Below are 27,008 nucleotides of genomic sequence, written 5' to 3' on the forward strand. Positions count from 1 at the left end.
ACTCTCTCCTCAATTCAACACCTTAATAGTCACCACAAGGTAATTCACTAGGGACCTAACTAAACTGTCAAATTCATAATCCCATTGTCCAGGCCTGCCAAGAGAGTATTTCTCTGACCTTGACTATCACAGAGTTTCTTCATGTTACAGCCCAACTATGGCAACTCCATCCATGCCAAAATTAAAACCCCGTGCAGACCAGAGCATCATGTCAACCAGAGTCACCACCTCAGGGCAGAGCCTCCCAAGGCACCTGCACATAGGTCTCCTGCCCTCCAGTCTGTCTCCACTGCTTCTGTCCCTGTTCTGAGCAGCTGGACACATGCAACTCCCTCAAACCATTGGTGACAGTCTGGGCCTGGTGATTTACATGCTGTGCTTACCCTTTTGTTTCTGTCTAACCACTTGAACGTTCATCAGCATTGACCCATCCTTTCTTTTTTTTCATTGGTTAATTTTTTGAAACAGTGTCTCCCAGTGTAGCCCAGGCTGTCCTCAAACTTCCTATCTTCCTGCTTCTGCCTCCCAACTGTGAGGATTCCAAGTGTGCATCACCACACCTGACTCCCAGTCACTCTATGGCTAATCCTGAGCATCCTAGAAATAAATCTTTCAGTCTAACTCACCTCAGGTTGAATCCTTGTGAGGTTCAGTCAGATCCCTCCATTTGTTTTTAAATTATTTTATTAGCACGTTATTGTACAAAGTTTCATATGTATATTTCTGTACATGCATATAATATGCTTTAATCATTTTCTCACACACACACACTCTCTTTACCCTGCCTACCTCCTGTTGGCTTGTCCAAAATAGCCCCACCCCCTTTATACTCATGACTTTTCATTCTTAGATCTAGCCTCTGAATGTGAAATTAAACATGGTATTTGTCCTTCCAAACTTGACTTAGCTGGCTTAGCACGATGATCTCCAATTCCATCCATTTTCCTGAAAATGACATAATTTCATTCTTCTCATGGATTTCATTCTTCACTGGATTGTGTATAAGCATGTTTTCTTTATCTATTCATCTGTTGATGGACACCTAACTTGGATATGGTGAACAGTGCTGCTCTAAACATGTGCACATAGGTGTCTCTATTGTATCATGGCTTATGATCCTTCAGAAATATGCCCAAGAGTGGATCATATGGTGGTTCTCTTTTTAATGTTTTTTGGAACATTCACACTGATTTCCACAGTGTCTGCTCCTGTTTACATTCCTTCCAACAGTGTCTGAGAGTTCCTTCTCCCCTGTGAGCTTGCCAACATTTGTGGTCCTTTGTTTCCTTGACAATATCCAATTAGACTGAGATGACATGCAATCCTAGTGAAGTTTTGATTTGCATGTAAGGAAATGGTAAGGAATACTGAACAATTCTTCATGTGTTTATGGCCATTTGTACTTCATTTTTAAAACTGTCCAATTCATTTGCCCCTCTAACTAGATTGTTGGTTCTTTTGGTGTTCAATTGTTGAGCTCTTTATATACTCAGGATAGTGATCTCTTCTCACACAAGTAGCTGACAGACTTTCTCCCACTCTGTAGCCTGTCTTTTTTTTTTTTTTTTTTGATGTGCAGAAGCTTTTCAGTTTGATGCTAACCCATCTGTCAGTTCTTTCTCTTATTCCCGAGCTATTGGAGTCATGTTCAGAAAGTTGTTGCCTCTGCCTATCTTCAAATATTTTCCTTTGGAAGCTTCAGAATTTCAGGCCTTATGTTAAGGTCTTTGATCCACTTTGAGTTGATATTTGTACAAGGTGAGACATAGAGATCTGTTTCAGTCTTCTACCCTTGGATATCTGGTTTTCCCCAACACTATTTGTTAAGGCAGTTGTCTTTTACCCAACTTATATTTTGGGTGCCTTTGTCAAGAATCATGGATGGGGTTACTTGTGGGTCCTCTCATGTATTCCACTGGTATACATGTCAGTATATGCATGTGTGTGTGTGTGTGTGTGTGTGTGTGTGTGTGTGTGTGTGTGTATAGTGCACACACATATCATGCTTTTTATTACTAAGGCTCCATAGTATAATTTGAAATCAGTTATTGTGATAACACCAGCTTTGCTCTTTTTTGTTTAGAATTGCAATTCCTAGGACACATCATACAGTGAGTCATTGTTTGTGAACCTACTATGACATGGAGACCGATTAAACTTTTTTTTAGAAATTTCCCAATAATTTAAACTGAATATGGATAAAGCCAGCAGCACAATTCAAGGGGAAGAAGTGCAGTGCTCACCTGTTTGTGGTGAGAAAACTCCTCTCATGAAGATAAGTCTGACCTCGGTCTCACCACACGTGACAAGGTAGAATCCAGATGGATACAAAACACACATGTGAAATATGAAATAAACTATAAGATATGGAGGAAATATAGAACAAATTTATGAAAACAGCAGTAAGGAAGACTTATTTTTCCTTTTCTTTTTTTTTAGTGAGATTGTGGTTTGAACTCAGGGTTTTACAGTCACAGAGCAGGTTCTCTACTGCTTGAACCATGCCTCCAATCCATTTTGTCTGGTTATTTTGGAGATGGGGTCTGGAGAACTGTTTCCCTGGGTTGTGCTGTAACTGTAATCCTCCTAATCTCAGCCTCCCATTTATCTAGAATTATTATTATAGGGAGCCACCTGCACCAACAAGGGAAAATCAATGGAAAGAAGAGGTGGAGAAAAGGAGACATAGCAGGGGTAAAGAGAGAAAGAGAGTGGGGAGAGCTGGGGCTCAAGAAAGAAGATTAGAGAGACAGAATGAAGGCACTGTGTAAGTCTGGCCCCTACCACAGGCTGCTATTGACCTGGTCACTGACTCTCAAGATGTGGGAACTGTGACAATGGAGGGCACCACCTGCTGCTGCCCTCTATCATCTCCTGGGACTGCTTCTTAAGGATTATAAACACCCACCAAGGAGATTATCAAGGGCACAGAGAGAAGATAAACAGGTGTGGGGAATCTGGGGATCTTAAAAACATTCTCCCAGGCCTTGAAACTAATGAGGCATATGAATAGTACATAAGCCATGCCCTGACAGGATAAACCCAGTTTGGTGGACCTCAAGGCCACTTCAAATGGAAGGAAGGACATGAACAATGTCCCCATGAAACACATTGGCTGGCGGTGACATACATCCTTTAAGGGGAGCAATAGAGCAGAAACACAACCAGCTTTCCTTCAACCAGGAAATAAAATCTACTAGACAAAGAGCCTCGTGAGATCAACCTTCCTGAGAGCCCTCCCATGTACATGGACCTTTTCCACTCTTTCCCTCTCTGCTTAAATAAAACTCACACGTTAAAATATTCAGTCAATGAGAACTGATGCACTGAGACAGAAAGAACATGCTAATGCAGCTGCTTTTCTACTACAGTAAAGAACTTAGACTTAAGGTAAACGTGTTATATTGCTAATCTCTAAGCATAATTGCATTGGGCCTATACTGTATCTCTGTAGACACTCACAATGGGCAAAGTCATATGCAGGGCCATCTGCAGTATTCCATCCCTATCCCCGCCTCATCCACACACGAGAAGGTGCTGACATAGCACTGAAGAAACAATAGATATGACCACAGAAATGAGCAATAAGGATATTCTCACCACTTGTACATGGACTTTCCATAGAGAAGGTGCACACACACCCCAGCTTCTATAGTGTCACTTCCCACACATGCTTTCTTTACTGCCTTCACTTTCATGTGATAAATGGAAGACTTGACATTTGTCCACTTCTTGTTTCTCACAAACATGTCAGTACAGCTTTGTGAGAATTAGTTTTTTCCCACCTCCCTATTTGGAGCAGAGAGCTGGATTATCTGTCCTTTATAGTCTACACAGCTAGTGTGTGAGGACACACAAAATTTACACAAAAGGTCAAGTTTCCAAGTGACCAAGGATTGCATCAACAGTAATCCTGTCTCTGTCTTCTTAGGCTTGCACTCTGACAGTTTACCTAAATATACTGCTCTCCTACACTCAGAGATTCAAAGAGACGTGACCCATCACCAGCTGTGAACTAAATTAAGTTATATTTTAACTGAGATAAGAACCATTCACAAAGTACCATGGTGTCATGTAGGAGTTTTCACAGTTAAGACAGTAGAGGCTAGTGCTCCCTGTCACATTGTGGGGACCACTGGTGTGGCTGCCAGTCTGAAGATGGTTTGGGTCTGAATGCCCTCCAGCCTTTTGGGAGATTTTTCAGTCTTCTGAGGGCCCTTAGTGCCACAGTCCAGGCCCCAGGCAGCTGGCGGCAGCAGAGGACAGGATCTCTACATGGACTCTTCCTGGGAAGGTTTGCTAATCTGCACAGCTAAGTGTTCACTTTGTGTATGTGTGTGTGTGTGTGTGTGTGTGTGTGTGTGTATGTGTGTGTGTGTCACTGTGATTGAACTCAGGGCCTCACACTTGCTAGGCAGGCACTCTTACAGGTTGAGCCACTCCTCCAGCACTCTTTTTGTGATGGGTTTGTTCAAAATGCAGTCTCAGGAAATACTTGTGCAGGACCAGCTTTGAACTGTGCTCCTCATGACCTCTCTACCACCTGAGATGCTAGGATTACAAGTGTCAAGCCACTGGCACTCAGCATATTTCTTGCTAACATCTGTTTGTCCACTTGGTCTTGACACCACCTTATTGTGGTGGCAGGGACTCCGCTCCAATTCTATATAGAGAAAGCACACAGGACTCTACTTCAATGACATTAAGAAGTGCCTGTAAAGTCTTGGTGGCGTTGCCATCCAGACCTACAAAGGAGCCCAGAAACCTCTCCCATAGAGGTGGCCTGAGAACCTGCTAGTCAAGGACAGTAGAAAAAAGAAAATTTTATTACCTGGCAAGAGTAAATTAGCAGCACCTACAAACCTACACTTTAATGCCTAAATGCCACTTACAGAATTGTGTCAACACATTTCAAGATTCTCAATGAGACAGACATAGCCTAGAAACGGCTATTTCAAAATGAGCCAGTAATACAAACAGCACATGTGTAACTTTTAGAATATTTCCTTCAGGTCAGGTATTGTCAGGAGCATTCTACACGAATTATACAAACTCCTTCATCTCAGTCTCCTCAAGTTTCTTAGACTCACAGGATTTCAGTAAAGGAGGAATTGCTATGGGATATTCACATTATTAAAACTGAAAACTTGTTTTCCCTCCAATCACAGTGCTCCCATGTAGCCCAGGGTAGACTCAAATTTGAAATTGACCTGCTTGAGCTTCCCGACAGCTGGGATTACAGGCACATACCACCACACCCAACAAAATTGACAACTTGAACTATTTTTCATATTCACATTATTTTGATATAGTGTGCATTTTTCTTACCTGGGGACCAAGTGAAAACTTACACATCTATTCAAGAGATTTCTATCTGTGACTTGAACTTAGATAACTCAAGGCATTCTGAGGTGCATTATACTGTTAATATTACTAGTGCTAGAAAGGTCAGATGATAAGGAACCAGTCTCACATCCTATACTTATCTCTCCAGAGTGCATCCAGTACTGCAATTTTTAAAAAAAAGGGACTGGTGGAGTGGCTTAAGTGGTAAGAGTGCCTGCCTGGCAAGCAGGAGGCCCTGAGTTCAAACCCTAGTGCCACACAAAAAAAAAAAAAGAAATTGGAGCCATTTGTACTTCTTGACATTTATCACATTATCAGGCTTTCTGATCAGTGTGAGTCTTCTGAATGCTGCTGTAACAACTGAAGGTTTTCCACATTGCTAACACACATAGGCTTTTCTCCTGTGTGAACTACTTCATGTCTTTGAAGGGAACTGGACAAAGTGAAGGATTTCCCACATTGCTTACATACATAAGGTTTCTCTCCGGTGTGAGTTCTTTTATGTTTCTGAAGGTAACTGGATCTAGTGAAGGCCTTGCCACATTCCTTGCATACATAAGGTTTTTCTCCTGTGTGAACTACTTCATGCCTGAGAAGGTAACTGGATAACGTGAAGGCTTTTCCACATTGCTGACACACGTAAGGTTTCTCTCCAGTGTGACTTCTTTTATGTGTCTGAAGGTAACTGGACTGAGTGAAGGCTTTGCCACACTGCTCACATACATAAGGTTTTTCTCCAGTGTGAATTCTTGTATGTATTTTAAGGTAACTGGATAGAGTGAAGGCTTTCCCACATTGCTGACACACGTAAGGTTTCTCTCCAGTGTGCATTCTTTTATGTTTCTGAAGGTAACTGGACTGAGTGAAGGCTTTGCCACACAGCTTACATAAAAAGGGTTGTTCTCCATTGTGACTTCTTATATGTTTCTGAACGTAACTGGACTGAGAGAAGGCTTTGCCACACAGCTTACATAAAAAGGGTTTTTCTCCAGTGTGACTTCTTGTATGTATTTGAAGGTAACTTGATTCATTGAAGGCTTTCCCACACAGCTTGCATACAAAAGGTTTTTCTCCAGTGTGACTTCTCATATGTATTTGAAGGTACTTAGATACAATAAAGGATTTACCACACTCCTTACATAAATAGGGTTTCTCTCCAGTGTGAGTCCTTTCATGTGTTCGAAGAGAACTGTAAACAGTGAAGGCTTTCTCACAGAGCTTACACACATAGGGTTTCTCTCCAGTGTGACTTCTTTCATGGACCTGAACGTTCCTGTGTCTTCTGAAGGTTTTCCCACATTGCTGACATTCATGGTGTTTGTTTCTAGTGTGAATCCTTTTATGATTTTGAAGAGAACTGAGATATCTGAAGGCTTTATCACACTGCATACATTCATAGGGTTTCTCTCCAATATGAGTCCTTTCATGCTTATCCAGGCATTGGGGAGAACAGAAAGTTTCCCCACGTCCCTTACATATCTGTGGCTTCTCTCTATATCCTGGGTACTCATATGGTTTGTGTATACTGTGATCCCTGAGGGGCACATTTCCAGGTGAGTGACCATTGAGGATTTCACACATGTGGCTTTCACATGGCATTACTCCAGGAATTTTCTTGCTCACAATCTCATGTGAAGTTTGGCTGAAGGCTTCTCCCCATTGACAGCCTTCATGTTCACAGAATCTCTCTACCACTTGACTTCTGTAACAAAAGTGCAGTAAGTTACAAAGAGTTTGTTTCTCAATGATTTCACATTTTTTCATCGGTAGCACAGTTACATATTTCTGTCATGAGGATAACCATAGGCTTTATATCCTGTAGAGACTCCCTGAATGTGAATGGACTGAATATCACCAGGAGGGCTCAACTGCTAATGTTAACAAAGGAGTGATATTCACATGGGATTTATTTTCTTTTCTTTTTGACAACACTGGGGTTTGAATTCAGGGTCTCACACTTACTAGGCAGGTACTATTATCACTTGAGCCACTCCGTCAGCCCTTTTTTTGATGGGATTTTTGAGATAGGGTCTCACAAACTATCTCACAAACTATTTTTCCTGGCTGGCTTCAAATCACGGTCCTCCTGATCTCTGCCTCCTGACTATCTAGGATCAGAGGTTTCTTAATACTACCTCCATGTTCACTATTTTGCAAACACTGAACATCTGTGTTACATTGAAGTACAGATCATCCAAAATGCATGAGACCAGAAGTGTTTTAGATTCTGGATTTTAAAATAGAGCAAATATACAATGATTCATCAGAGATGAGACTCAAGTGTACACATGAACTAAGTTTATGTTTCCTATACACCTTTTACCCAAAGCCTGAAGGTAATGTCATATAACATTTTTAATATTTAGGGGCACAAAACAAATTTTGTGTACAATAAACCATCACAGTGTCATTTGTGGCATCATTTGTTGCTCAAAAACTTTAGACTCTTTGAATTTTTGGACTTACAGGTATTCAAGTTGTATGTAGACTTAGAGAAACTTTCCAGAGAGGCAATGAATTTGAGGTTGGGCATAGCTCTGTATCTATATCTATTGAGCAGATATATAAACACACACACACACACACACACACACACACACACACATCTATATATTCCGATAAGTAGCCAGGTCAGAAACTCACTTCATAGCCCAGGCTAGCCTTGAAATTGTGATTCTCCATCTTCAGCCCTGAAATGCTGGGATTACAGATGTGTGCCACCAAGTACTGGTTTTGTTCATTTCAAATACTTCCCGCCATTACAAGTTTTCTCAGGAATTATTTTGCCATGAGTGCAAATTACCTTAGATATTTTCCAAGATTTTTATACTTGACTTCAAAGTTCTGGTCTCCCAATTTTTGTCCTAAAAAGTGGATCAAAAAAAAAAACATTATGAATTATTACAAAATGATATAAAAATTATTAGTTTGGGTTCAAGTTCCCTTGAAAAATGCCTAATTTATTCACCAAAGCAGTCCCTTCTCATATATAAAATCTTTGACCAGCACAGAACACTTTGTCCCTGACTCAGTGAAGGCATGATGTCACCCTTACCTACAGCATGCAGGTTCCTGATGGTTTCCCGCATCACAGATCTATACAGATTCTCCTGAGACGGATTCAGCAAACTCCACTCCTCTAGGGTGAAGTTCACAGCCACGTCCTCAAAGGTCACCGACTCCTACAAGAGCCACATGTGTTCAGGAGGAAGGATGAGATGGACAACTCCTGGGGTCTAGACTCAATTCACAACAAGTTCACGTGACATTGACAACTCCAAACATGTTCTGTGTGATTTGGTGGCTCTATTCTTTCTGTGCACACTCACATATCTCAGTTTTTCTGATACTAGATTTGAATACTTCCATAAAGAAACAGGAGAACACGCTCATTGGTGACTTCAAATGTGTGCCTGGGTCATTCCTCATCCTTACTGTACAGTGGCTCTGAAGCAGGTGCCAAAGTCCTATGACCTACTACTCAGTGTAGAGTTGAAATCGGCAGTCCTGAGACTTTGTCTTCATAGACGTGTGTGTTCCCAAAGCTGTGCCACCTTTCCTTGCACCTGGGAACTGGTGTTGGGATGGACCTCAGCCATCGAGCTGAGGAGAGGAGCTTAGTCTGCCTACACAGTTCATGAAAGCAGTATGTATCTTCTTCACTTGCTTCCCTGTGAAAGTTTGCACTTTTCCGACATGATTACTAGAGCAAGCCTTGGTGACCAGTGTCCAAAAGTTCCCTGGGCACTGATTCTCATACTGAGTTTCCAACACACAATATTTTAAGCCAACTGTCACAACTGCTTGCTCGAGGCATGCAGCACATCCTCTGCAATTACATTAACAGCCAAGAGCTGAAAGCTTGAACCTAGTGTGAGACAGACCAAATTTAATCATTATGTAACATGAATGAATGGTAAATGATTGAAAGCACACAATACGGCAACCTTAATTGACAAAAGGGTAGATCAAAATGTACCAGAGAGAAGTTTGCACGTTACCAACACAGAGATACGAAACTATGTTAAGACATGGGAATTAGCCTGATCTACTCAGTGCACCCTGTATGCAAATACTGAAATGTACATGGTAGCCCACAAACATACAAAATTATGTATGCATTAAAAATTTTAAAAGAGCTTGGTGTCTCATGACTGTAATCCTAGCAATTAAGGAGGCAGAGATCAGGAGGATGTTAGTTAGAAGACAGAAGAGGCAAATAGTTCCCGAGACCCTAGCTCCAAAATAATGACACCAAAATGGATTAGAGGTGTAACTCAAGCAGTAGAGCACCAGCTTTGCAAGCATGAAAGTACTGAGTTCAAAAATTTAAATAGGAGAGCCAGGTGTGCTGGCAGACACCTGCGATCCAAGCCACATATGAGACAGAGATGGGAAGACAGCAGTGTGAGACCAGCTTGAGCAAAGTGGGAGATCCTATCTGAAAAAAAAGAATTAACCTAGAAGGTAACACCCACGCACAGGAAATCAATGTGAGTCAATGCCCTGTATAGCTATCCTTATCTCAACCAGCAAAACCCCTTGTTCCTTCCTATTATTGCTTATACTCTCTCTACAACAAAATTAGAGATAAGGGCAAAATAGTTTCTGCTGGGTATTGAGGGGGGGAGCGGGAGGGGGTGGAGTGGGTGGTAAGGGAGGGGGTGGGGGCAGGGGGGAGAAATAAACCAAGCCTTGTATGCACATATGAATAATAAAAGAAAAATGAAAAAAAAAAAAAAAGAAAAGAAAAGCGCCAGGGACATGGTTCAAGTGGTAGAACACTTGCCAAATATGAGACATGAGTTCAAAACACATGAATGTCAAAACAAACACGCAAAGAATTTAAACAGAGAATTTTCTCATAATAAAAAGTCAGAAATGAAAAAAATGTCAAAATGGACTGACAAATTTAAAAGTATTAAAACATATGGAGGTAAAGAACACAACACAAGAGAAATATCTACAATGCATACAATGATAAAAGGATTACTGCACAGAGTAAAATTGAAAAAATGGGGAAACAACCAAAACGTATTTATCAGAAGGTAAAACACCCTATGTGAAGAAATATCCAGGCACATAGTAATGAAGAGACAAGTAAATGTTGAGTACATCCCATTTCATACCTATGAAAGGACAGAATTGAGCCCACGAGATAATACCAAGTGTTGATGGCCACAGCACACTGACAGTTATGCAGATAAAGGGCTTCCTTCCTATTTCCTGTATAACTTGAACTTGACCACAACCTAGAGCCCACTCATCTTCCCCATGAATGTATTGCGCTGTGGTACTTGGAGAAAGATGGAGACGCAACAGGAGCAGTATTGAACACAAGAGAAAAAAAGTCAACCCCAAAATACCAAGTACAGAACCCCAGGGATGAGAAACTGGTCCTGCCTCAGACTCTGGCACTTCTGAAACATACCTTGGCAAAGAAAACACCCGTCAGCCTTTGCAATTCCATCAAGACTCACTTGCTCAAAGTTCAAAGGAGGCAAAATAAAAACACCACTGCTTAGTTAAAAGGAACAAATGGTAAAGATAGGAAAGTTCACCAAAGAATTGGAGCACTGGGGCAAGACTGATGTGAAACAGGCAGGAGACCGCCTGGGGACACTACTGACTGCAAGGCCAGTTATGAATCTTGATGAAGACTCCAAGAGAGTTTATATTGTTAGAAATACTAAATCTAACCAGAAATGTTTTACTTTTGTGAATATATTTCATCACAAATATGTAAAGACTTCAGACTGAAAAGCACATCCTAATTTGTGTGTGTTCTTCTGTCCTGCAATGTGACCATCTGAGTTGGCATCCACAGATATGGTAGCAAAAAAAAAACAGAGCAGCACAGGTCACAGTAGAGGCTCCCCAGAAAGCAGCAGGTAAGGTGCATGACAGCCATCAGAGAGCAGGGGAGGTGAGCAGGTCAGAGCAGAGGAGACAGACTCCACTAGTCATCCTGCTTAACATGTCCTTGTTATGGTCTCAAGCAAGTGTGGTCCTGATGTCCATCCTGATGACAATGCAAGACAGAGAGGATATTCGAGGCCTACTGCTTACAGAACTATGGCCCAAAGGACAGTGGGCAGGCTTCTTACACAGGTATGCAGTGTCTTGAGAGCAACTCAAGCAGCCAGGCCTCGAGTTCTGCTGAGGTTAACAGTGAAGCTACTGGAAGCACTCACTCCCATATGCAGAGGTGGGTGGGTGGCCTCCATCTCCTGCACCTTCAAAGAGGGTCCACCTTGGCTTTTATCCCCTTGTTTGATAGCAGGCACAAAGAGAAGGGGTGTGCAGGGTTGCATGCTGTCAGCAAATGTAAGGAATTGAGCTCAGAAACTTCCACATTCCAGCCCAGCATGGAAGGACGTACAAGGGGACATTCCCAGAAATACAAGGAAACAGCAAAGAAATTTTAAATCAGGAAGTCTTCTGGACTCATCAGAGAACTAAGATCATGACACAAGCCACTGTCCCCAATGGAAGAGAGGAGACACAACAACTATGCCTTAATGTAACAGATAACAACAGATTCAGGGTCAGAAAACCTCCAGTGCCTCCAAAAGAAAAAACCACCCCAAAGCACAGCAAACTGAGATGTTGCCAGGCCCAATCTCTGGGGAGAGGGAAGCATGGATCCTCTGCTTCTCAGACTCCTACATTCAACTTCACAAGGGTGACAATGACAAGCACTTATGCAACCCAGCACAGAGACACAGGTGTTCTCAAAATGAAGCCAAACCATGGGTCTCTACAAGGCTGCTCTCCTCCCTCCGCCTCCACAACAGCAGAGCACCTGTGAAAGAAGAGCAGATCAGATCAGGAGATGAACGTCTCACGGCTTACTGAAGAAGTCTGCAGGGTGCACCCTGACTATGGTACACTGATGAGGTGGAGAAATGTCTAGGAATACAGGGTATACTGAGAAACAGTGATCAAGAAATACAAACTCAGAGAAGACCTGTAACTACAAGACTGATACAATAATCAAAAACCCACCATAAATAAAAGACAACTGAAAACCTGGTTCAGAGGACTGCGAAATCCTCACCACCTAAGGCAGATCATCAGCCTACTACTAATCTCCTCCAGAAACCACAGACAAGGGGACACTCAGCTCTACTCACAGCCACATTTATGCTGACAACAAAGATGAACACTGGGACAATTACAGTCGATGTCCTTTGCGAATGCAGCTGCACATATCCACAAATAAATACCTGCACCAGGGCACAGTAATCAAAATGCAGTGGAGCAAACATAGAGACAGAGACATAAATGCCACAACAGACCAACACGCCCAGATTCCTAAATGTACATGGACAGGAGGATAAAAATCACTCAATAAAAACAGAGTAATCTATTTTAAAAAATGTTCAACAAACTGGAAAAGTAGATATCCACATGGAAGAGAAGGAAGCAGAATCTTACCTTATTCCAAGTTAAAAAATAACTTGGAATAACTTTTACCTAGAGGTAAAAGCTAAACTTTTCTATCCAGCTATTAAAAGATATATTAAATTAGGGGAGGGTAAGGAGCAAAGTACTTTAGAAATGATGGTGTGTTTCAAAGAACCCCTGCTGTTAGGCTGAAGCCCAGTGGTAGAACACTTGCCTATCACACACAAGACAAATAAAGTACCCCAGGTGTACTGAGGAACTCAGGACACAACACATTGCAGAACAGAGCAAAGTGCTACAGGAAGTGAAGCCTAAAGGTTTTTAGCCACCCGGGCTCAGTATTAAAGGAGCAAAGCCCGGAAGACGTGACATTTGTCTGTTTCCTCTTGCTCTTTCTTACCTATTAACATTGAAAACAAAACCCTGTCAAAACACTGGCTGAATATAAGTAAAAGGAATGGCAACTTCAGGGACTACACCGCGAGGAATAAATCACCTGCAAACATTATTTGGAAAATTCACAAAGAAATACACCACTTCTGCAATTCAGGGGAACAGAAGGGCTGGCCTCGCAAGCACGAGGCCCTGAATTCAAAGCCAACACTGCAAGAAAAGAAAATAAACCCTAAAGAAAGAAGAATGTCATTCCCCAACTTCCCTCAGAGCAATATTCAAATGGCCACTTTTTAAATATTTTCCAGGGGTGGTACTGGAGTTTGAACTCAGGGTCCCACACTTGCTAGGAAGGTGCTGGACCACATAGGCCACTCCCGCAACCCTTTTTTGCTTTAAGTTTTTTTTCTAAAGGGATCTTCTCTTTTTGCCCTGGCAGGCCTGAACCATGCCTGACCTATTTGCCCCTCCCTTGGAGCAGGGGTGACAGATGTGTGCCACCACACTCAGCTTACTGGTTGAGACAGGGTATGAACAGTGCTGGCTTTGGGACTAGATCTTCCTGATGTCTGCCTCCTGAGGATCTGAGATTACAGACATCATCCACAGTGCTGGCCCTTGAATGCCCACTTTTCAATAATGAGAGAAAAAGAATCAATTTCATAAAACATGAAGGACCACATAGAAAAAATTCTGTCAGCAATCATCAGTAATACAAGTTATAATCATACACAAAGGCTGACTATCAGACAGGTCAAACGAAATAAATTACATTTTAAGTATTGACAATTCAGAAATTAATACACATCCACCTGGGCACCAGTAGCTCACTATAACCCTAGCTACTCTGGAGGCAGGGACATGGAGGATCACAGTTTGAGGCCAGTTAGGACACACAGCTCGTGAGACCCTATCTCAAAAATACCCAACATAAAACAAGAGTGGCGGAGCGGCTCAAGTGGTAGAGTCCTGCCTAGCAAGTGTAAGACCTGGAGTTCAAACCCCAGTATCACCAAAAAACAACCACATTCATGAAAGGCCTGGTGATAAATTCAACAATGATCAAAATTTCATAGTAAATAGGAATTTATAATAATCAATAAACCACCTATTATTCACTGGTAAAAACTTTATGTTCTGTTACCACTGCGGTACAAAAATAATAACACTGTCAACAGCATCAAAAAATAAACTTGGTCAGGGTGCCTGCGGCTTACTCCTGCAATCCTAGCTACTGAGGAGGCAGAGATCAGGAGGATCTCTGTTTGAAGCCAGCCCCAGGCAAATAGTACATGAGATGGAAAAGCCTCATCACAGAAAAAAGCGTATAGGGCTGGTGGAGTAGCTCAAGTGGTAAGAGTGCTGTCTAGCAAGCCTGAAGCCCTGAGTTCAAATCCCAGTGTCACCAAAACAAAAAATAAAACCCCAAAAAAAACTTGGCACCAATATGGTAATGCATACCTATTCCAGCTCCTCAGGCGCAGAGGAGAGGATGATGACTTTGAAGGCCGCCTTGGCATTGGCACAGCACTTGCCTAGCGTTCAGAAGGCCTTGTGCTAAATCCTTAACACCAAAAAATAAAATAAAATAAAATATAAATAAATCTCAATAACCAATTTTCTTTCTCAGACCCCATCATTCTATCCATTTAGGATCTAAGAAAGAACATGGCCGTCTTATACTTAAATCCTGATATAAAATTTTGGTTTTGAAAACAGTTGATTTACAGACACAAGATTCTGTAAGGCGAGTGAGGAGTGTGGCTCAAGGGGTACAGCACCTGCCTAGCAAGCACATGGCCCTCAGTACAAGCCCCAGTACAGAGAGAGAGAGAGAGAGAGAGAGAGAGAGAGTGAAAAAGAGAGAAAGAGAGAGAGAGAGAGAGAAAGAAAGAGAGAGATCCTCCGAAGGAAATAAGGGAGAAGGTCAGGGAAGCAGCTGCTTCACCCACACTTCACAAGGGACCCAGGCTCACAAGGTGAACACAAGTCTGACCCTAGACACCACTGTCACTGTGCAGAGACAGCCCAGGGCTTCCCTCCCAGGGAGGGAGGGAGGAAGCCTGAGCAGCCAGGAAACTTCATTCTGGGGCCTCCCCACACCTAGGGCTCCCCCATCCATGTTCCCTCCTCCCAGCAGCAGCAGGCTTTGTCCTACAGGCTGGGTTCTGACCTGAGCTGCCCTGCCCTTGTCCTGCCCTCACTAATGACACCACATGTGTGCTGTTTACTGAACACCAACCAATTCTCCAGCACAAACCTGGTGTCCCACAATGCAATTCTGATAGTAGGAACACTTAGAGCAGTCCCCACAGCTTCCTGGCTCAGTGCTACCACACTGTCCTCACAGCAGATGCCAGGCCATGGCCTGTTTGTTGTGGCTAGTCACCAGTCACCTTCCTCAAGTGATGGAGAGGTGGCACTCGGGAGTCACCTCATTAGCACAAATTCATAAAAAGGCCTAAAAGTGGCAATTGATAAACAGCCAAAGACACTCCTGTACCTCAGGGAATGCCAGGGCTTAAGGTTGGCTGTGCCAGAAGATCTGAGACATCAGTTTTTTAAATTATACTACTTTCCAAATATACCAGTCAAAATCACAAATCTTTCTCCCCATGTGACACAATGCAGGTGTCTTTCTCTCAAGTGACCCTCTCAGACTTCCATAATTGACACAAATTACACCCCAAACACACCAACTGCCTGAAAGGAAAAGAAAAACGCCTAATACATGAGCGCTGGCATCCTGGCAAATGGGACTGATCACCCAACTCCCACCTCACAAAGCTTTCCATTTGGTCAAAGCCAATCTTCCCTCCCCGCCCTGTCCACTTGGAGGATGTCACCGTCCCCTCCCCCTCCTTTTACACCTACGCACTGGCCAGACACAAATTATCCAAATACACACTTTTTATCTCAGAAATGATTCAATCAAGTGATCGGCAGAATCAAAACTGAAGCAAAACTTTGTGAACTTCCTCTCCTCATCCAGGCCTCTGATCTCTCACCACCCTCCCCTGAACCAGCACATGACCCATCCTTTACTGTCACCCTAAAGACAGGTGACTCTGTCCCGTGAGCTGATGCTGCCCCTCCACCGCCCTCCTCTCCCCTTCTTTCTCCTGCTGTTTGCTCCTCCCTAGAAAGCACAGCCTGCTCGCCTGGCCCTGGAGACCCCGCAGACTTGCACTTGGGGCTGTCCCGCCTCTGCACTAAGCTCAGGTCCCCGCCATCTGCGTTTCATTTGTAAACACTGTGTGCACACAGGCCAAGGCCGACACCAACCACGTCAGAGGGACCCGCGTCTCCCCTTCCGCTCCCCCACACGTGTCCCCGCGGACCCCTTTCCCGTGCCGGCCATGCGGGGAGCCCACAAAGCTAGGGATTCCCCGGCTCAGGACCAGGTGGCGGTGGAGACGCCGCTTCCACCATCAGGAAACTCGGGGCGCTCAGGTCTGCGCCGGGATGGGGACGGGGACCCCGCGGCCACTCGGGAGACTCCCGCCACCTCCGCCGGCACCGCGCTGTGGGGAGACGCGGGGCTGCGGGCGCGGAGGGACAGGGGGCTCCGGCGGGGACAAGGGACAGGAACTTGGGGTCCCGGCTGCGGCCCCGCCTCGCCCGGGGACCGAGGGGACGAGCGGAGCGGCGCCGGCGGCGACTCTGCTGCAGACTCCGGGACTCACGCGGGGCCCAGTCGCTCTCAACCCCTCCTCGCCCGTGTCACAAATCCGCCCCACGCTCACCATTCCTGACTGCCGGGTGTCCTGCTGTCCACTCCTGCTCCTGGGGTCAGCGTCACACAGAGACGGGAACTGAGCCACCGGACTCCTCACAACAACCAGCTCAGTGACGCAACAATGGCAGCGCCAAAAAGGAAGCGTCCGCCATGTGGGCGGGCCTTTCCCCACTAGCGCTCCTGATTGGGCCGCTCCTGTGGCTCTGATTGGCTAGTGCTCTTGTCATAGTCCTGAGTGACAGGAGAACCGATTCTTACCTGGTCAGGAGGAGGGCAAATGACAAGTTCATCCACAACTGTTCCAGCCCTGGGATTCAACTGGGAGCTGACCTGGCCCAGCCTGGGAAAAGTGCGTTGAATGACACCTGGCTCCTGGCTCCTGAGAGCGGCCACCTGCTTCTTCCTGAACTCACTGGGCTCTTCCCGCTTTCTCCTCGTGGACGTGGATTTACAACTGGGAATTCCAGACTCTGACCCATGGGGACGTCCTGACAACAGCAGAAAGGTGGCCTAGGCCAAAAGACATCACACTGGAACAGGAGGAAGGGCAGACACGCAACTGATGAATTGGACCTGAGGCCAAGGCTTTCTCAACACCTTTTCTAATGCTCTACCTCTTCTCAACCAAGAAAGAAAAACATACTAACCACGGACTACAGTTACCCAGTGCATGGAGAAACGGGAGTTATATGATGGCAGCAATATTCTACAAAGGAATCAAGAGGAAGAAAAGCAAACCTTTGAACTGGCTCAGACAGGCAGCCTCTATATCCAAGGACACAATGGAAGTCAATCAAATGACTCAAGGTGTTGAGCACATGCCTGCAAGAAGGAAGTACTGAGATCAATCCCCAACTGCAAAAGAATAAATACATTTTAAAATATACATTATGCCGGGATCGCAAAAGTCCTAAACCTGAAAAGGGCCCGGGATAAGAATGAACAGACAAGACACATGTCGAGAGGGCCATAAGGCTGATAACCAACTGGCCAAATTTTATTTTTCTCAGCAAGCTTTATACAAAAGAGGAAGAGACTTAAACATCAAAAACACTCTGACCTAGTCACAACCTTTCTGTTTTGGCCACCCTGCATGCTTACTGCCAGTGTCCTTGACTAGGTATAAACTTCTTTTCAATCAAGGGAGACCATGTAACATTCCTTCCAATGGTGATAGAGACATGGTGCACCTGCAGATTCTGACCTTGTTGGAATGCTGCTAAGTCACAGCAACCTTGTCATACTGTGGCTTTTGTTTCCCAACATCTCCTCTCTTTATAACATGGCGAAGGTCTGCTTTTAATTTGAAGAGCTGGTACATGCCAATACAGCAGATGAGTGGAAATCAACACAGAATAAGCGAAATCAGAAAAGCCGTTCCAAGGATAATCCAAAATGAGTGTCTTAATATGTTAAAAGGGTTAAAACCCTTTAAAGCATCTAACACCCGGATGGCCACATCTGAAGGTTTAATGATAGGCAAATTACTGTTTTGTATGCCTAATATTTCTTGATGCAAAGTGTTAGGGTATGAGGCCAGCCACCTTCTGAGAGGACAAAGGACAGTCGAGACAAAGAAAGTCACAAGGTGAGGTTTATTTCCTAGCTAGCTAGGGTCCGAGCATCCGCCTGATGCAGCAGGTTTCAACAAGGACACTGAAAGCAAAGTTTAAGCAGGTCTTATACTCTTTAAAGCATCAATCATCATCACATAGGAATTCCTCATGCCCCTGGGGTCACATTTTCCTGATCTTGCCCAATCCTGGTGGTGGGGTAATATTATTTATTGGGAACTGGGGAAACACCAGAGGTTTACTTATCAGATTACAAGGAATGCATTCTCCCATAAATTAGGGGCTAGTAGTGGAATAGAAACCTAAGGTTTAGATAAGAACAACAGGGGAGTCCTGTTTTGGAAAGTTTATTTACAAGTTGAGACAAAGAAAGGCAGGAATGGGTGCTTATCTCTGCATGGTGCCTTTCATTCGGTCCTGAACTTTTGCATGGCTCTAATGGGCAATTCCTCACAGCTCTGTCTGAGGTTACAGCTTTTAATTGACAGTTTACCATGTTTTACAACCCCGTTTCAAGGCTATCTTCCTCTTCACGAGGTTACCCAAGAGTCATGCCAGTTATAGCTGATTTTTAGGCTAGGTGGGCTGCAAATTAAAGTACCCCAACACAAAGCAACTAAATCTAAACTCAGGTTAGTATGAGACCAGACTCCTTTTAAATACTGTTTAATATGTTCCCAGCTCCATTGAGACTCATTATAAGGTTTAACTGTGACACAAATCCATTGGTAGGAAGAGTGACAGTGCAGGGACACACAGGTTTTCATGGTTCGTACCTCATCCCTAAGCAACACAACTACTGATTCCAAGGCATCAAGTCGTGTCTCAACCTTTTTGTGAATAGCTTCTTGAGATATTAGTATTAAAGACACATTTGTAGCCAAAGGATTAACATAATGAGCTGTTTGGATACTTTGTGACAAGGTTACAGTGGATGCCACACCAGAAGCAATAAGTGACACCAAAGCCAATACTCCACCAATCACAAGGCCAATGACTCTTTTGCACCTAGCTAAAGCTTTTTCAATTTCCAGTAAAGGCTGTACTCCTGGAATGTCATACCAAGTACCATTTATCTGCACAGGCAGCATAACAAAAGCAGACTGCTTCACTATCAGTATCTTTTTTTGATCTAAAAGTCTTGCATTATTAATACAATTAGTTAAAATACAATGCTCACAGGTAATGTCATAGCAAGAGTAAGGGGTTCTATTATTACGTTCAGCTATCATGATGTGACCTGTTAATAAAAGATAAGGTGGAGAGATACAAGCAGTTATATTATGATATACAATCTGATAGTGCTGTGTTGATGACACTGTCAACAAGACCCATAGCTGCTACCAACCATCAAATATCCTTTTGCATCACTCCAGAAGATGTAACCCATATGGGTGAGATCCATCCGGCAGTTGTGACCCAATCCCCCTCATGGGTAGACATAGGTTGTCCTTGAGACCAGTCCCAGAGATGATCATTTGTCCCATACCTATCCAAGGGTCACTTAACAGGTGTTGGGTATGCACAATCCAACCAGGGAGGAGTTCCATAAAACTTTTCATCCAGATCAGGACAAGGATGAAGGCCCTCAGGTGACCCTTGTTGATTAAGAGAATAATGACTGGGAAATCCCATCTTAATAATAATATGCTAATGTAATTTAGTAAAATCATCTCGCGAGCCAAGGCACTGGAAATTTGAGTAGTCAGTTGAACATCCAAAAATGCAATGCCATCATTCCAGGATAAACACAGAGGAAGAGAAAATGACCTTGCAGAATAATTGAAGGAGGCCCATTGATAAGGAATATGGGAAGAGTCCGAGCCCCCCAATAAAGCAGTGTCAGTAGTAGAAATCTTGATGCTGGTGTCATTCCATGACACAGGATGAAGAATGGGGGATTGGGGAAGTATGCCCAATAAGTTTCTCCAGAAGTCCCACACACCTGACAGAGAGTATGGTGACCATGGCCAAAAACAAACCCTCTGCTGTCTGAGATTGTGACGTACATCACAGCAACTCCTCGCCCTCTGTGGCCAACTTTTTCACTTGACCCCAAGTAGGCAGAGGAGAGGCATGGGTATTATGTGCCTTCTTTACTGGACAAGGCAGCGATCTCCTTCAAGTTATTCTCATCCTTTTCTCTCGTCCTTGATCTCATCCACCACTTTGGGAATCACCGGAGGGCTCATGATGTCTCACCAATCTTTCTGGAATCCAACAAGGAGAATCAGCATCCCTGGGGAAAGTACAAAGAAAGCCTCTACCCCATATTAACACAGGGTCAGGGCCCATCCATTGATTTGTCAGTGGATCCTTCCAATGACCAAAGGATAAGTCTGTTTAGAAGGGCCCCAAAATCTTTCTGCTGCTGACCACCCCGGTTTATCTACATTTAAAAATTTTAAAACAAAAAAGAGTGTGATTAAGTCTATTAGCAGGTGTGGCATAATCTATTCCCCCTTTTTGTTTTAATAATTGAGCTTTAAGTGTTTGGTGTCATGCTTAACAATACCTTGACCTTAAGATAATACCAAAACGTAAACAGAAAGAAAAGAAAGACTTGGTGGTATAGGCAGGAGCATTATGTGTTTTTATGCATTTCAGAATTCCTAAAACAGAGAAAGCATGAAAACCATGGGCTACAACATCCTTGACGGCCTCTCCAGTTCATGCAGTAGCTACAAGGAAGTGAGAAAAGGTATCTAGGATAACATGTACAAATTGCAGTCAGCAAAACTCAGGGACGTGAGTAATGTCCATCTGCCATAAATGGCCAGGTAACAAACCTCAAGGGTTGATGCCAAAAGTTGGAACAGAAAAATGCTGTGGGCAGGAAGTGCAGCTGCAAACAATCTGGCGTGTGGCTTCCCTGGAAAGACCAAATTGTTTTTTGAGCACGTCAGCATTTTGGTGATGAAGGGCAGGAGAGTCTTAGGTCTGTTGTAAAACAAATACCTGCTGTGTAGCAGCATCTGCAATGGCATTTCCCTGTGTCAAGGGGCCAGGTAAATTAGTATGTGCATGGAGGTGACCAACAAAATAGGGAGCAGAATGGTGATGGATAAAAGCTTGTAACTGGAGGAACAGGTGAAATAATTCTTCATCTGCAGTATGGGAGATCAATGCAGTTTCAATAGTACATAGTACCTGAAAAAGATATTGACTGTCTGTGAAAAGATTAAAAACACCATTAGAAAGCATTTCAAAAGCAAGTAAAATAGCATGTAGTTCAACACGCTGTGCAGACATAGGGGGGCAGTTCCTAGTGTGAACTTGTCTTTCAAATAACAGCAGCTACTCTGGCAGAGCTGTCAGTAAATACAAACCTAGCCCGAGGAATAGGAGTTTTTCAAAGAATCTGAGGAAAAATAAAAGAGTTCCTTTTGTAAAAATGGATTAATTCATTGCTGGAGAGTTAAAAGAAATTCATCCAGGAAAATCAGCCCGTGCTACCTGCCAGTCGTCTGACAATTGAAAAAGACAGGATACCTGTGTTTTAGTAAATGGAACAACAATAATATCAGGGTCAAGACCAAAAAGCTTCTGGGCATTAAGACGGCCTTTTACAATAAGAGAAGAAATGAGAGTACTGAAAGGTACAAGGGTACGAGACCCAGAAACAGGTAAATGCTGCCGTTCCAAGGGCCCATGTTTCTGCCACAGTAGCACAGTTGGGGTATGTCCTGTGGCCATTAAGAGCAAATAAAGAGGTTCTGCAAGATCAATGCAGGTGACCTGTGCCAGATGAATGGCTTTAGAAATCATCTGTATGGCCTCCTTAGCTGGAGGTGTCAGTACCCGTGGAGAGGAGGGGTCAGAGTCTCCATGAGGTTATCAGAAAGAGGCTTTAAATCTCCAGTAGTTAGCTTTAAGGTAGGACAAATCCAATCAATGTCACCCAAAAGTTTTTGAAAGTCACTAAGTGTTTTAAAGTTATCAAATTTAAGTGGAGGGAGTGTTGGTTTTATCCGGGAACCATCAATAATATGTCCTAAATACGAATAGGGGGCTTGCTTTTAAACCTTTTCTGTGGCAATACATAACCCAAAAGCAACCAAAGCATGTCAAGTATTATCAAGGATAAGATGTAAATGACTCTCTTCTGAAGAAGCAAGGAGGATATCATCCATATAATGAATGAAATACGCATCAAGGAACTGCAGTCAGACAGGAGCAAGAGCCTCAGCAACGAATTTTTGACACAGAGTAAGACTATTAGCTGTACCTTGGGGTAATACCTTCCATTGAAATCTATTCAAGGGTTCCTGGAAGTTAATGGCTGGCAGGCTGAAAGCAAACCTGGGACAATCATTAGGGTGTAAAGGTATAGTTGATAGAGTAATAATGTCACCATTTTGTGAATCAGCCAAAATGGCAGCCCCACCCTTAAACAAACTCCTGTGCTCTAAGACAGCCCCACCCCTACCAGAGACTACTGGGCATGCTCTAACTTCCTTACCCTCCCCCTTCTATAAAAGGCACTCCTTGCCCAGACTCTGGGCTGCGCCATCTTTTCCCCGGCCAGTCTGGCAGTTTGGGCCTGCCATTAAACTTTGCTCTATGGACATGAGACTTCTCTTGTGAGCTTTCTTTGTGAGAGGCATTTTTCCTAACATTTGGTGCCATGACTCGGATTGGGTGAGCTCCCAGCACTGACCTTGCTCTCCCAGCCTCCTCCACCCCATCCCTCCCTCTCTCTCTCTCTCTCTCTCTCTCTCTCTCTCTCTCTCTCTCTCTCTCTATCAGTTCCCATTTCCTTCCTCCAGGATCTGAGCTGCTTTACCAGGACCCCCGATCCTAGAAAAATGCCACTCTCTCACTAGCTCACAAGGAAGTTCCTCCACCCCAGTGCACCTCCAACTGCCATCCACAACTGGCCAATCTTCCCTCAAGGTCCTCTCTCCCTTGATGAGTCCTCCTCGCATGCTGGGCTGTGGTCTCTCTCTCTCTCATTTCCTTGAAAACCCTAGCACTAGGTCACAGCTCACTCTCGTCCTTGGGAACTGGGTTCACCACTATGGACTGTGTAGGGCGAGCAGGGACGGCCCTCCCTATTCAAATAAAACTCAAAAATCCCTCACAGTTTCCACACCCAAAACAATATCCCCTCAAGCCTGAGGGAAGATGAGGCTTTATGCCTGTCATAAATTCCTTAAAACAACAAGGGCTACTAATTAGTTACTCCAGCCCCTATAATAAATTTTAAAATTCTTATAAAAGCTAATTTTAAAATACAAGCTACAAAATAAACAACTGCAAAGGATATAGATAGGTAGTGAATGTATTTTTTGAGAAGTTAAAGGGAAAAGAAGTGTTTTTAGATGAGAAAGGATTTTGTAAAGAAGGGTTTGTCCTAATGATTGTCTCAAATAGGAGGGATAAAGACAAGCCATCAAAGGGTTTAGTATGTTATATAAAGATCTAAGTAAGTTTTAAAAATGTATAATAAAAAAGCTTCGGTGTGTAATAAAGTTAAAGTTGAGTATAATCTAAGAGTTGTCTAGAAGATTTTTAGGGTCATGTCAAATTAAAATCAAATCCTCCATGTCTATAAAATAACAAGATTATCTAATATTGTTCTGCTCTGAGTAACATCTACAAAAAACCATTACAGAGAAAGATTTTATCCAAAAAATTGTGTTTTCTGCTGATCTTGTCAAGCTTTAAGTACTACTAAATCAGAGTTCATTTACATATTTGCTTATATTTCTTAAATGACCACCTTCTAAGTGTTATGTGATACTTTATCTAAATATGGTACAAACGTTTACAAAGTTAAAAGTGTCAATTTATACAAAATAATGAGCTAAAGCTCTCTTTTATCCAAGAGTGTTACATTAAAATCCTGACAGCCCCTGCCTCCCACAGGTCACCTACCTAGTGTGGCTTTAAAGGGACAGACTCACTCACTGAGTCATAAATGCATCAACCCAATCTTCCATTTCCCAACCCCCATACCATAAGACAGCTTACAGCTTTCCTGGCAGTTATAGGATCTTGCACAATTTAGATCCCTAGGTATTCAGTCCCTGAGCAGACATCTTTTTATGCTCCTCCTAATATTCCTATTTGGGTCTTAGATAATGTATGGCCACCCATTTCTCTTGGAAAACTTGCCTCCAACAGACTCTGCTCCTCTGGCTGACTACCTGCCTTCTCAGGAAATTTCTCAGAGAGCTTACAGACCAGATCCTGCCCCACCCTATAACAATTTCTGTTAAACCAGGGCATCTTGCTCTCCAAAAAGGATCTTCTACCCTCTCCATTGGGACTTTGATGGACCAGCCCTCATCTGGTCGTTCCCACGATACCCACTGCTGTCAGGCTCAATGGGTTCCCCCAATGGCAGCACCTCTCAAGAAACAATTAGAAAAATGGAGAAGGGAATTGGAGGACTCTTGAGATTGTCTAGGGAACAACATTTCACAGTGGTTCTCCTGGCCAATGCCCATCCTAATGCCTGTTTCTTGCTCTCCTATTCTTGAGCTTCCTCCCTTGTATCACACTACATGTCTCTATTGCTAATCAAAAGTTTAACCAGTTGTACCTCCAGGGACACCAACCTCTCCAAAATCATCCAGAGGACTGCTATGAGGGCCCCCACCAGGACACAGGAGCCTGAGGATCCTGCCCCATACAATGTCCCCTGTCAGCAGGAAGCAGCTAACCAGACCGATGCTTCACCCCAATTCCTGATCCTCAGCCCCTACCCTCATCATTATTAAAGAAAAACTGGGGGAATGATAGAACAATAATGTCACCATTTTGTGAATCAGCCAAAATGGCAGCCCCACCCCTTAACAGAAATTCCCACGCTCTAAGACAGCCCCACCCCTACCAGAGACTACTGGGCATGCGCTGACTTCCTCACCCTCACCCTTCTATAAAAGCCACTGCTCGCCCAGACTCAGGCTGCGCCATCTTTTCCCCGGCCAACCTGGCAGTGTGGGCCTGCCATTAAACTTTGCTCTATGGACGTGAGTTTCCTCATGAGCTTTCTTTGTGAGCGGAGTTTTTCCTAACACTAGTGAAAACACATTTTTCAGATCTATAACAATTAAATGAAAATGTGAAGGAATGGCAGAAGGGGAAGGAAGACCTGGTTGCAGAGAACCCATAATCTGCAGTTTTATTAATAGCCCGCAGATCCTGCAAGAGCCTCCATTTACCTGACTTCTTTTTATTACAAATATGGGAGCATTCTAGGGGCTAGTAGTAGCTTCAATATGCCCTTCCTGTAACTGTTCCTGCACTAACTGGTGAGCGGCAGCTAATTTCTCCTTAGTAAGTGGCCTGATCCCCCCGGACAGGCTCGCCTGACAGCCAGGTAATTGTGTCAGCAGTCTGCAGTGGAGGAGTCATGAGGGCCCCTAAAAAAAGGTTTAAACCCCAAACCATGTCGATTTTTTTTGGAGGGGCTTAATGGGCTGAGTAATACCCTGATGGGTGACACCAAGTTCTGCCCGTGGGTCAAAACCTTGATTTAAGATCATTTGAGTAACTTGGGTATTAGGACTAGCAAGGAATAGCCCTGTATCCTTTAGTGCATCACATCCCCATAAACTAATAGGGAAACGTAATAAGGATACATGGCTGAAAGTAACCAGTATTTCCATCTGGAGCCTCCCACTGAAGAGGTGAAGAACTTTGATAAGGAGACTGGCTCTGCCCAATGTCACGAAGCTGAGTTATGGCTGGCTGCATAGGTCAGGCATCAGGCCAGTGAAACATCTGCTCCAGTATCAATTAACACTTTAAATTTTTTACCATTAATTTTAAGCTCTAACTCTGGATGAGAGTCTCTGATCTGTTGAATCCAATAAGTTTTTCAGAGGACCCAAACCCTTTTGTCCCCCAAGGTTGATGGGTTAATACTCTATCCAAGCCCAAAAGATAAGGAGTTAGAATTAGCTGCGCCAATTTTTGCTCAGGAGTGAGGGTAACAATGGTGGAGAGAGTAGGAGCCATGATTTTAATTTCCCCCTGAAAGTCGGAATCAATTACCCCTGGAAAGACATGCAGTCTCTTCATGGTCATACCACCTCATCCTAAAAGCAGGCCGACACTACCTGCAGGCAATGGCCCATAAATCCCTGTAGGAATGGCTGCAGTGCCCATTTCAGGGGTTAGAAGGACTCTGGAGGCAGGGCTGAGCTCCAGTCCCGCACTTCTGGGGGTTGCTCGTTGAAGATCTGAAATCCCCCGTTTGGATTCTGAGCTGGTTTGAATGTTAGTACTGCCATTGTTTGAGGGAGTTTCCCTGCTGTGCATTAGATTGAATAAGTGATGGGCTGGCCTCAGCAGTATACCGAGAGCGACGTTGATGTGCCCAGTGCTGTCCTCTCCGGCATCTCAGACAACGCGCAGGAGAAAGTGGCATTTGTCCTCCAGCTTCACAAGGAGGCTTGGAGGCACCATCTGACTTCTGAGGACACCGCTTAGCCAAATGTCCAGGTTTCCCACAATTAGAACAATTTCCTTGAGAACGCTTGCGGGATTGATGAATTGTTTTCCATAACTGCGGTGGCGTCATTCCCCTCGCT

General features: G+C 43.8%; 2 protein-coding genes across 7 annotated transcripts in view; one reads left to right on the forward strand and one right to left on the reverse strand.

The window, feature by feature from the left end:
• Positions 1-27,008, forward strand: part of LOC109689049 (uncharacterized) — a 595,734-nt gene that overhangs the window by 525,093 nt on the left and 43,633 nt on the right. The gene's annotated exons all lie outside the window — the stretch shown is intronic.
• LOC109675738 (uncharacterized) lies at positions 1,939-17,016 on the reverse strand. 4 transcript variants are annotated; one of them, XM_074053380.1, is made up of 5 exons: positions 16,896-17,009; positions 14,611-14,713; positions 8,402-8,528; positions 8,150-8,210; positions 1,939-7,048 (listed from the first exon to the last, which is right to left on the reverse strand). In XM_074053380.1, the coding sequence occupies exons 3-5, from the start codon at positions 8,433-8,435 to the stop codon at positions 5,674-5,676; spliced, it is 1,470 nt and encodes a 489-aa protein (XP_073909481.1). In that variant the 5' UTR covers positions 8,436-8,528; positions 14,611-14,713; positions 16,896-17,009; the 3' UTR covers positions 1,939-5,673. The 4 variants fall into 4 exon arrangements, with proteins under 4 accessions (XP_073909481.1, XP_020007964.1, XP_073909483.1 ...); XM_020152375.2 differs by lacking the exon at positions 14,611-14,713; XM_074053382.1 differs by lacking the exons at positions 8,402-8,528; positions 14,611-14,713 and having other exon boundaries at positions 16,896-17,016.

This window comes from Castor canadensis, chromosome 14, assembly GCF_047511655.1.
Source record: "Castor canadensis chromosome 14, mCasCan1.hap1v2, whole genome shotgun sequence".
NCBI lineage: Eukaryota > Metazoa > Chordata > Mammalia > Rodentia > Castoridae > Castor > Castor canadensis.